The sequence below is a fragment of the Schistocerca americana genome, chromosome 1 (genome assembly GCF_021461395.2).
Source record: "Schistocerca americana isolate TAMUIC-IGC-003095 chromosome 1, iqSchAmer2.1, whole genome shotgun sequence".
Classification (NCBI taxonomy): Eukaryota; Metazoa; Arthropoda; class Insecta; order Orthoptera; family Acrididae; genus Schistocerca; species Schistocerca americana.
In genome coordinates, this window is record NC_060119.1 from 1,089,901,661 (window position 1) to 1,089,913,691 (window position 12,031).

Below are 12,031 nucleotides of genomic sequence, written 5' to 3' on the forward strand. Positions count from 1 at the left end.
CATGCTCTCTATAATACAAAAACTGATTGAAAGAATCAACTATCAACTTTAACGGATTTCTTGTGACGTCCGCCCAGACAAATGCAACGAACTATATCGAACAAAATGAAAAAAAAGAGAGATGGATATAGCGTTTGCCATGTAAGCAGGAGATCCCAGGTTCGAGTCCCGGTCGGGACACACATTTTCACCTGTCTCCGTTGATGTATATCAATGCCCGTTATCAGCTGAAGGTATTAAAGTAATTCTAATTTTCTAGACCGAAGTCGTCAACACGGCACTGTGCAGGCTGGTGGTGGCTACATAATGGTGTGGGCTATGTTTACATGGAATGGACTGTGTCCTCTGGTCAAACTGAAGCGATCATTAACTGGAAATGGTTACGTCCGTATACTGGGAGACCATTTGCAGCCAAACAACGACGGAATTTTTACGGATGACAAGGCGCCATGTCACCGGCCCACAATTGTTTGTAGTTGGTTTGAAGAACATTCTGGACAGTTAGGGAGAATCATTTGGCCACACAGATGGCCCAACATGAATCTCAATGAACATTTGTGGACTTAATCGAGAGATCAGTTCGTGCACAAAATCCTGCACCTTCGCAATTATGAACGGCTATCGAGGCAGGATGGCCTAACATTTCCGCAAGAGTCTTCCAACGACTTGCTGTGTCCATGTCACGTCAAGCTGCCGCAGTACGCCAGACAAAAGGAGGTCCGACATGGTATCATGGTGTACCCCTTGACCTTTGTCACGTCTGAGTAACCATCCTGTACAAAGTTCATTTTACCTTTCTCGAAACGAATTACATGCTATTTCTGAAGTAGTGGTAAAATATTTAGTAGCTCATAGAGCATTCTATATAAAGGGTTTTTTGAAGGTTTTTAGTGTGGTTTATTACAGCAAGTTTCCAATTTGAGTTGCGGATTCCATTTGTGCCTGAGGATAGGATCGTTAGTTTAGTTTTAAACATGAAAACAAACAGGTACCCTATATAATTATTGAATATACTGCATTCACAATGAATAAAAATTGTTAACAGCGACATATGGAATGTTTACACTCAATTATTATGCGAAGGCTTTGGATGTGGTGACGATCAAATACCCATATAATGTGGAAATGTTAAATGTGCTGTCTGTATGTCAGGCCCATAAATACACTTCTGGCCATTAAAATTGCTACACCAAGAAGAAATGCGGATGATAAACGGGACAAATATATTATACTAGAACTGACATGTGATTACATTTTCATGCAGTTTGGGTGCATAGACCCTGAGAAATCAGTACCCAGAACAACCGCCTCTGGCCGTAATAACGGCCTTGATACGCCTGGGCATGGAGTCAAACAGAGCTTGGATGGCGTGTACAGGTACAGCTGCCCATGCAGCTTCAACACGATACCACAGTTCATCAAGAGTAGTGACTGGCGTATTGTGACGAGCCAGTTGCTCGGCCACCATTGACTAGACGTTTTCAATTAGTGAGAGATCTGGAGAATGTGCTGGCCAGGGCAGCAGTCGAACATTTTCTGTTTCCAGAAAGGCCCGTACAGGACCTGCAACATGCGGTCGTGGATTATGCCGCTGAAATGTAGGGTTTCGCAGGGATCGAATGAAGGGTAGAGCCACGGGTCGTAACACATCTGAAATGTAACGTCCACTGTTCAAAGTGCCGCCAATGCGAACAAGAGGTTACCGAGACGTGCAACCAATGGCACCCCATGCCATCACGCCACGTGATACGCCAATATGGCGATGACGATTACACGCTTCCAATGTGCGTCCACCGCGATGTCGCCAAACACGGATGCGACCATCATGATGCTGTAAACAGAACCTGGATTCATCCGAAAAAATGACGTTTTGCCATTCGTGTACCCAGGTTCGTCGTTGAGTACACCATCGCAGGCGCTCCTGTCTGTGATGCAGCGTCATGGGGAACCGCAGCCATGGTCTCCGAGTTGATAGTCCGTGCTGCTGCAAACGTCGTCGAACTATTCGTGCAGATGGTTGTTGTCTTGCAAACGTCCCCATCTGTTGACTAAGGGATCGAGACGTGGCTTCACGATCCGTTACAGCCATGCGGATAAGATGCCTGTCATCTCGACTGCTAGTGATACGAGGCCGCTGGAATCCAGCACGGCGTTCCGTATAACCCTCCTGAACCCACCGATTCCATATTTTGCTAACAGTCATTGGAGCTCGACCAACGCGTGCAGCAATGCCGCGATACGATAAACTGCAATCGCGATAGGCTACAATCCGACCTTTATCAAAGTCGGAAACTTGATGGTACGCATTTCTCCTTCTTACACGAGGCATCACAACAACGTTTCACCAGGCAACGCCGGTCAACTGCTGTTCGTGTATGAGAAATCGGTTGGAAACTTTCCTCATGTCAGCACGTTGTAGGTGTCGCCACCAGCGCCAACCTTGTGTGAATGCTCTGAAAATCTAATCATTTACATATCACAGCATCTTATTCCGGTCCGTTAAAATTCGCGTCTGTAGCATGTCATCTTCGTGGTGAAGCAATTTTAATGGCCAGCAGTGTACATTAAAACACACACAATAATTTCTCCAGATTTATTCTCTTACCGACTGCACTGCGAGTCGCTGTCTTACCTCCTGGTCCTGAGGAGGATGAAGATGATGTGGAAGTTCCTTGGAAGAGAGGCGCGCCGCCGGCAGGTCGAAACAGTCCAATTCCTCCGAGGTTTCCTAAGCCGCTTGGGATAACATTAGCCGCCACCGAGGGCAGGACACCGCCGGCCGCGTTCGGCACTACGTTGGGTATCGGCTGGGTGACGACTGTGTTTGTCCCCTGGTTAGCTGCGCCCGACCTATTTGGAAGCAAGTCAGGTTGGTACGCATATGGATTTGTCTGTGGAATGCCGAAACCTTGGCCATAGCCGTAGCCTTGGCCGACGTTGAAACCCTGCCCTGTGCCGAAGGCCGGCCCTGTTCCGTATCCTTGCCCTGGAACAAGGCCGTACCCCGGCCCGTAGTTCGGTCCCTGACCATAGCCATACGACGGCGGCTGCGTTACAGGCAGAGGTACTGACGCCGGCGGGGAGGAAACGGGCAGCCCCGCGACCAGCCATTCGAAATCATCGGCATCCGACGGCGTCACAAGACCCTGCGCCTGAAACACAAAACGATAACGAAACATCAAAACAAAATATTGTAATGTGTCTATGACTAGAGGGCCAGAGGTGGAAACGATGGCGCTGTATCGCATTAATTCGTCTACATTTACTTTTATACTCCGCAAGCCACCCAACGGTGTGTGGCGAAGGGCACTTTACGTGCCACTGTCATTACCTCCCTTTGCTCTTCCAGTCGCGTATGGTTCGCGGGAAGAACGACTGTCTGAAAGCCTCCGTGCGCGCTCTAATTCTCTAATTTTACATTCGTGATCTCCTCTGGAGGTATAAGTAGGAGGAAGCAATATATTCGATACCTCATCCAGAAACGCACCCTTTCCAAACCTGGCGAGCAATCTACACCGCGATGCAGAGCGCCTCTCTTGCAGAGTCTGGCACTTGAGATTGCTAAACATATCCGTAACGCTATCACGGTTACCAAATAACCCTGTGACGAAACGCGCAGCTCTTCTTTGGATCTTCTCTATCTCCTCCGTCAACCCGATCTGGTACGAATCCCACATTGATGAGCAAAATTCAAGTATAGGTCGAACGAGTGTTTTGTAAGCCACCTCCTTTGTTGATGGACTACATTTTCTAAGGACTCTCCCAATGAATCTCAACCTGGCACCCGCCTTACCTAAAATTAATTTTATATGATAATTTCACTTCAAATCGTTCCGCACGCATACTCCCAGATATTTTACAGAAGTAACTGCTACCAGTGTTTGTTCCGCTACCATATAATCATACAATAAAGGATCCTTCTTTCTATGTATTCGCAATACATTACATTTGTTTATGTTAAGGGTCAGTTGCCACTCCCTGCACCAAGTGCCTATACGCTGCAGATATTCCTGCATTTCGCTGCAATTTTCAAATGCTCCAACCTCTCTGTATCCTACAGCATCATCCGCGAAAAGCCGCATGGAACTTCCGACACTATCTACTAGGTCATTTATATATACTGTGAAAAGCAGTGGTCCCATAACACTCCCCTGTGGCACGCCAGAGGTTACTTTAACGTCTGTAGACGTCTCTCCATTGATAACAACATGCTGTGTTCTGTTTGCTAAAAACTCTTCAATCCAGCCACACAGCTGGTCTGATATTCCGTAGGCTCTTACTTTGTTTATCAGGCGACAGTGCGGAACTCTATCGAACGCCTTCCGGAAGTCAAGGAAAATAGCATCTACCTGGGAGCCTGTATCTAATATTTTCTGGGTCTCATGAACAAATAAAGCGAGTTGGGTCTCACACAATCGCTGTTTCCGGAATCCATGTTGATTCCTACAGAGTAGATTCTGGGTTTCCAAAAACGCCATGATACTCGAGCAAAAAACATGTTCTAAAATTCTACGTCAGAGATATAGGTCTATAGTTTTGCGCATCTGCTCGACGATCCTTCCTGAAGACTGGTATTACCTGTGCTCTTTTCCAATCATTTGGAACCTTCCGTTCCTCTAGAGACTTGCGGTACACGGCTGTTAGAAGGAGGGCACCGGCGAAAAAGAAAATCACGACACCAAAGAGGAGTTGCGCGGAACAAATCAAAGTTGGTGATCTCTATTCAGTTTTCGCACCAATTGCGTAAGAGTGGCGCCAGCACCGTCGCTATGAGGTTTCAAATCATGTTTGCTTTAAATACACGCTGTAACGGTCGTGAGCCCTGCTTACCCTTGAGATTGGACGTGGTGAGTTGATGTTAGGCGACCAAGACGCTATTATCAACACCTCACTGAGTTTCGACGAGGTCGTGTAACAGGGCTACAAGGAGTTTGATATTCCCTTCGCGATACTGCTAAAAGCCTTGGCAGGAACGTAGGCACTGTACGTGACTGGCAGCGGTGATCGTGAGAATGTACAGACGCAAGAAGACCGGGGTCCGGACGGCCACGTGGTACTGCCCAGAGGAAAGACCATCGTGATTGGCGTGTGGCTCTGGCGCATCGCACTGCATCTAGAGCAGGAATCTGAGCAGCAGTTGACACCTCAGTGATACAACGAACTGTTACAAATTGGTTACTTCAAGGACAACTGCGAGCCAGACGGTCTGTAGCGTGCATTCCACCGACCCCAAACTACCGACATTGGCGATTTCAGTAGTGTCTAGCGAGAGCTCACTGGAGGGCAGCGTGGAGGTCTTTCGTGTCTTGCGATGACATCTGGTTCTGCCTCGGTGCCAGTGATGGTCTTGTGTTGGTTAGAAGGTCATGTGAGCGCCTGAAAACAACCTGTCCGCGTGCTAGACACACTAGAGCTACACTTGGAGCTACAGTCTTTGGTGGCATTTATATGACAGCAAGAGCACTCTCCTAGTTATCCCACACACAATGACTGCAAATTTGTCCGTCAGCTTGGTGATACGACCTGTTGTGGTGCCATTTACGAGGTAATAAAGTAATAAGACTGATTTTCTTTGCGAGATGTGGCAACCCTACAGGCTTGCGTAGGCACAATATCTTTGATCCTGATCTATAAGCTGCTTCTAGTCCAAGCGGCACAGTGATGCAACTGCTCAGTAGTGAGTTGTGCTGTAATAAGTTAACACGTGTTTGTGCCTCTCGTCACGGATATGGAGCCGCATAATATTACGCACCGGTATGCCATCTCTTTTTGCGTTAAATTGGGTAAAAACGGGACGACAACTTACGGTAAGCTTCAGAAGGCTTTTGGAGTGGGGGGTATGTCAAGAGCTAAGTTCTTCGTTGGCACAAAATGTTTAGCGAAGTCAGAACGAATGTTGAAGATGAAGACCGCAGTGGACGACCTTAAACCTCATCGATGGATGTCAACTTGGTCAGGGTGCGTGAACGCGTACGATTTGATCGATGATTATGCGTGAAAATGATTGCAGAAGAAATGAACATCAATCGAGAAACGGCTTGTCTAATAATAACTGAAGATCTTGGTATGAGAAAGAGTTGTGCAAAAATGGTCCCCAAAAATCTCACACGACAACAGCGAGAAACACGGAAAAATGTCAGCTGATCTGTTAGAGAAAACGGAAATCAATCCAGAATTGTTGAGCCGTGCTATCACTAGTGATGAAAGTTGGTTTTTTCAGTACGATCCAGAGACTTGTGTTCAAAGGGATCACCCAGACCAAAAAAAGCCCCCATATCAAAGTCAAAAGTGAAATGCATGCTTGTCTGCTTCTTTGATTCCAAGGGAATTGTTCATAAAGAGTGGGTACCTGCTGGACAAACAGTTAACCAATATTACTACAAAGAAATTTTAGAAAGACTTCGTAAAGTTGTTCGTGTCCGTGCCAACATTGCTGATAATTGGATTCTGCATCACGATAGTGCGCCATCCCGTACTGCTCTGTCAGTACAGCAATTTTTAACCTCAAAACAAATTTCAGTACTACCACAGCCACCTCACTCACCAGATATTGCTCCGTGCAACTTTTTTCTATTTCCAAGAGTCAAAACGGAGGTCAAGTGACACTATTTTCAAACAACACAAGATGTCCAAAAAGCTGTGACGAGGGTCTTGGAGGGTATTACAGAAGATGAGTTCCATAAATGTTACTATCAATGGCAGAAGCGCTGGAAAAAGTGTGTGCAATCAGATGGGAACTACTTTGAAGGAGACAACACTAAACTTGACTAAAACAGTAAGCATCATTTTTTTCACATCAGTCTCATTACTTTATTATCGCACCTCGTATAAACAACATTGCAGGGGGTGTTTTCCAACAGGATAACGCTCTCCAACATAAGGCTGTTGTAGCCAGATATGCTCTACAGACTGTCGACATGTTGCCTCGGCCTGCTCGATCACCAGATCTGTCCCTAGTCGAGCTCATATGGGACACCATCGGACGACAACTCCAGCGTATTCCACAAGCAGCATTAACCGTCCCGGTATCAACCGGTCAAGTGCAACAAGCATGGAACCCCGGCCCACAAATTGACATCCGGCACCTGTACAACATAATGCATGCACGTTTTCAAGCTTGCATTCAACACCTGTCGGTTGTACCGGTTACTAATGTGCAGGCTTTCACACTTGCAATGGCTTATCTTGTACTAACATTAACCTATAATCTTGCAGTGTTAACCACTTCAATATGTTACGTACACAAATGTATTCCCAGAAATTCATTACTCTGTATTAATTATTTTTTGGTGTGCGATTTTTTTCGTCAGTGTATTACCTCTCAAGTCATCATCCCTTTTTCTCAATACATACTAATCGTTCGGGGACGAATGACGTATCGTTAGAAATGTTTTTTAACTGGATTCTGACATTGGACACTGATTTTGCACCAAAACGTACGACCTGCAGAAATATTTTAACATAAAAGAGACTTTTAACTACCACAGGCAATAGGACATAATGAATGCCCAGCTTCATACCTTTATTGTACGCAGGTAACTCATTAATCACGAATAAGAGACTCCCATTTCATATTATCTTACTACAAATAACAATTTCTTCGTTTTAAAGTACTTATTAACTGGATAATTTGTATATAGCACTGCCATACATAATAACCGTGACCATTGCGGTAGTCAATTATCTCTGCTCTTCGTGCGAGCTGACTTTTTTAAGCGAATATACTTTCCGAAACGACAAACATATTTCGTTATTGCAGCCTTGAACTGTGATTTAATAATTACTACTACAGGCTAACCTGTTTAATGTAGCTGAAATTGTTTGTCGGGTTCAAGTTATAGATTATGTGGTCCTACTGACAGTCCCTGATCTCTGCCCTTCGTACAAGCCAGAACAAACATTCCGAATGGAATTCTGATTTTTAGACACATTTAAATGTATACAAGGATTCATCATAAATTCATGATTATTATTTCACTTCGTTCGCTCAATTTTTCTTAGATGTTTTCTCTTCATTCCCACAACTACGCTTGCCCCAACGACTACGCTTATTCCAAATACTGCCATTACTTAAAACTATAAAAATCTGAAAGTTTCGCACAGGTCCCTTGATGAAGCTATAATGTGACACCAGACGCATATCCCTATCTGCTCCTGTAAATACTAGTTGCAGATTAAAAGCCATGGACGTATGTGATATGCAGGAGCACACCGCACCAAAACATCACAATTATAAATTCAAAAATTTATCTAAATTCAATTTCTCTGTTTGAATAAAATACGTTATTTGAGAGAAATAACATATTAGGATCACTGAGATCACGACAGCATCCACAGAAGCAGCCTCTACAACACATTACGAGAATTTAGTATACTCAGTAAAATCATTAGGATGATACAAATGTGTACGGATGGCTCCCAGGCAGCCGTGAAGTTCAGAGGATCCATATCCCCCACCTTTCCAATTAAAACAGTCTTGCGACAGGGAGACGCTCTTGCATGTATCCTCTTCAACCCTGCATTAGAGAAAGTGGTTCGGGAGAGTAATTTACATCTATACCATGGTCTCCGATTCGAACACAGTGAAGTAAAACTCCTGGCTTATGGAGATGATATAGTGTTGCTAAGTGAAACTGAAGAAGAACTGAAACACATGTACAGATCTCTCAGGCACAGTGCCTGCAAAATGGGGCTTTTGATTAACCAAGAGAAAACTGAATATATGGAAATAGGCCGAGTCATAAACCCGAATCCTTACTTCGAAATTGACCAGCATTCTAAATTCAGAAAAGTTCTCCAGTTTAAATACCTTGCATCCCGTTTCAACAGTAAAAATATCATAACAATGGATATAAATGAAAGAATAGCCACAGGGTCAAGATGTCTGAACTCACTAAGCAACCCACTGAAAAGTAAAGCTTTGTCAATCACCACAAAGATGAAGATGTATAACACTATCATCTGCCCCATAGTACTGTACGGTTAAGAAAGCTGGACACTTACAAAGAATGAAAGAGAAAAATTGAATGATTTCGAAAGAAGAGTAATGAGAAAAATCTGGGGACCTGTGTTGGACAATGGTGTATGGAGAATTCGAAAGAACAATGAAATTTATCAGTTAATGAAGCAACGCACTATCATCCAGAAATTAAAAAGCAGGAGTCTGCAATAGGCTGGACATGTGACTAGAATGGAAAACAACAGAATCACCAAGAAAGCATTCGAAGGAACTCTCCAGGCAACAAGACGATTGGGCCGACACCGTACAAACTGGAAAGATGACATAGAGAAGGACATCGCAGCATTAGTAATTTCCACAGGGTGGAGACAGGCTGCGAGAGATAGAAGGCGGTGAAAGCAGATCGTTTATGCAGCGCGTAGTCTACAGGGCCTGTGATCGCTGAGAAGAGAGAGAGAGAGAGAGAGAGAGAGAGAGAGAGAGAGAGAGAGAAGGGAGAGAAGACAAGTATGAATGTATGTAATGCGGAATCTCAGACTAAAATCCATGGTATAAATGCCAAGGAGAGCATTTTCGTGAAAGCTTCGCCCGCTTTTTAGCAGTTTGGGCAGTGTGTCAGACGCCCATCAGTGGCCCGAATAAAAACCGACAGCTGAATGTAGCATGTGGCCTGCCACAAGAGTAACATGGGGTAGAGAAGTTTCTGCTTTTGTGTCACTAAGCAGAAGTTACTTCATTAAGTGATACGGTGCGATTGACGCTGCAGTTCTTGTCCGAGCAGAAGCAAATCAGATAATAACAGTAACCGTGCTATATTAACGTTGAATAAATGTGAGGTTATTTATTGATCAGAGTAATCCTGCGCAGAGCACAGACACAAGATGTGGAACAGCTCTGAATTCCCGAAAACCAGGAAAAAAGGCTGCGTCTTACTGATGGTGTTGGAATAAATCTGAGTTACTAAAAGATAATGAGCACAAACGGGAAAAAAAATACCCGTGGTATTTAAATATTGCGTTAGTGATTAAAGTGTAGACTAGATCATATCGCTGCCTGCGGAGGTATAACGTTCCTACGCTGTGTGAAGTATTGATCTCCACAGACGCGCAAAGCCTTGCTTAGCAGTGTAGTATGAGATTTCGATAGTTATAATGTTAAACATTTAAATCTATGAATTATGATTTCCGTACATCTGACTTTAGCTAACTACACTCCTGGAAATTGAAATAAGAACACCGTGAATTCATTGTCCCAGGAAGGGGAAACTTTATTGACACATTCCTGGGGTCAGATACATCACATGATCACACTGACAGAACCACAGGCACATAGACACGGGCAACAGAGCATGCACAATGTCGGCACTAGTACAGTGTATATCCACTTTTCGCAGCAATGCAGGCTGCTATTCTCCCATGGAGACGATCGTAGAGATGCTGGATGTAGTCCTGTGGAACGGCTTGCCATGCCATTTCCACCTGGCGCCTCAGTTGGACCAGCGTTCGTGCTGGACGTGCAGACCGCGTGAGACGACGCTTCATCCAGTCCCAAACATGCTCAATGGGGGACAGATCCGGAGATCTTGCTGGCCAGGGTAGTTGACTTACACCTTCTAGAGCACGTTGGGTGGCACGGGATACATGCGGACGTGCACTGTCCTGTTGGAACAGCAAGTTCCCTTGCCGGTCCAGGAATGGTAGAACGATGGGTTCGATGACGGTTTGGATGTACCGTGCACTATTCAGTGTCCCCTTGACGATCACCAGTGGTGTACGGCCAGTGTAGGAGATCGCTCCCCACACCATGATGCCGGGTGTTGGCTCTGTGTGCCTCGGTCGTATGCAGTCCTGATTGTGGCGCTCACCTGCACGGCGCCAAACACGCATACGACCATCATTGGCACCAAGGCAGAAGCGACTCTCATCGCTGAAGACGACACGTCTCCATTCGTCCCTCCATTCACGCCTGTCGCGACACCACTGGAGGCGGGCTGCACGATGTTGGGGCGTGAGCGGAAGACGGCCTAACGGTGTGCGGGACCGTAGCCCAGCTTCATGGAGACAGTTGCGAATGGTCCTCGCCGATACCCCAGGAGCAACAGTGTCCCTAATTTGCTGGGAAGTGGCGGTGCGGTCCCCTACGGCACTGCATAGGATCCTACGGTCTTGGCGTGCATCCGTGCGTCGCTGCGGTCCGGTCCCAGGTCGACGGGCACGTGCACCTTCCGCCGACCACTGGCGACAACATCGATGTACTGTGGAGACCTCACGCCCCACGTGTTGAGCAATTCGGCGGTACGTCCACCCGGCCTCCCGCATGCCCACTATACGCCCTCGCTCAAAGTCCGTCAACTGCACATACGGTTCACGTCCACGCTGTCGCGGCATGCCACCAGTGTTAAAGACTGCGATGGAGCTCCGTATGCCACGGCAAACTGGCTGACACTGACGGCGGCGGTGCACAAATACTGCGCAGCTAGCGCCATTCGACGGCCAACACCGCGGTTCCTGGTGTGTCCGCTGTGCCGTGCGTGTGATCATTGCTTGTACAGCCCTCTCGCAGTGTCCGGAGCAAGTATGGTGGGTCTGACACACCGGTGTCAATGTGTTCTTTTTTCCATTTCCAGGAGTGTATTATCTTTCTTTAAGTCCTAAGTCTTTCGAAAGTTTTGTTGCCGTCCGTCGTCTTTTCCTGTACTGTGTTAATCTTTTCGTATCCACGTAGTAACCACACCTAACATAAATTGTTTTTTGCATATTCTAGTCATTTTCTGCCTATACTATTTTTCTCCTCTATTGCTCCTTCCATGGCTAGGTTCTGGATGCACAGCGGGGGTCCCACTATCCTCTCCCTTCTTATAGTAAGGATCTTCCACACATTTACTGCTGTCGTTGTTGCGGTCGGGCATCAGGCGATTACCTCGTTTTCGTAAATACAGTAGCTATGTTGAAAAAGTACGGAGAAAGGAAGAACATGCACTATGTGATGAAAAGTATCCGGATATCTGGCTGAAAATGACTTACAAGTTCGTAGCACACTCCATCGGTAATGCTGGAATTCAATATGGTGTTG

At 45.8% G+C, this 12,031-nt stretch overlaps 1 protein-coding gene across 1 annotated transcript in view; it reads right to left on the minus strand.

Annotated features, from left to right (window-relative positions):
- Nucleotides 1-12,031, minus strand: part of LOC124596553 — a 90,719-nt gene that overhangs the window by 28,388 nt on the left and 50,300 nt on the right. The window contains exon 4 of the mRNA XM_047135741.1: nt 2,633-3,152. Coding sequence (XP_046991697.1) covers nt 2,633-3,152 — 520 coding nt within the window. The remainder of the gene's footprint in view (nt 1-2,632; nt 3,153-12,031) is intronic.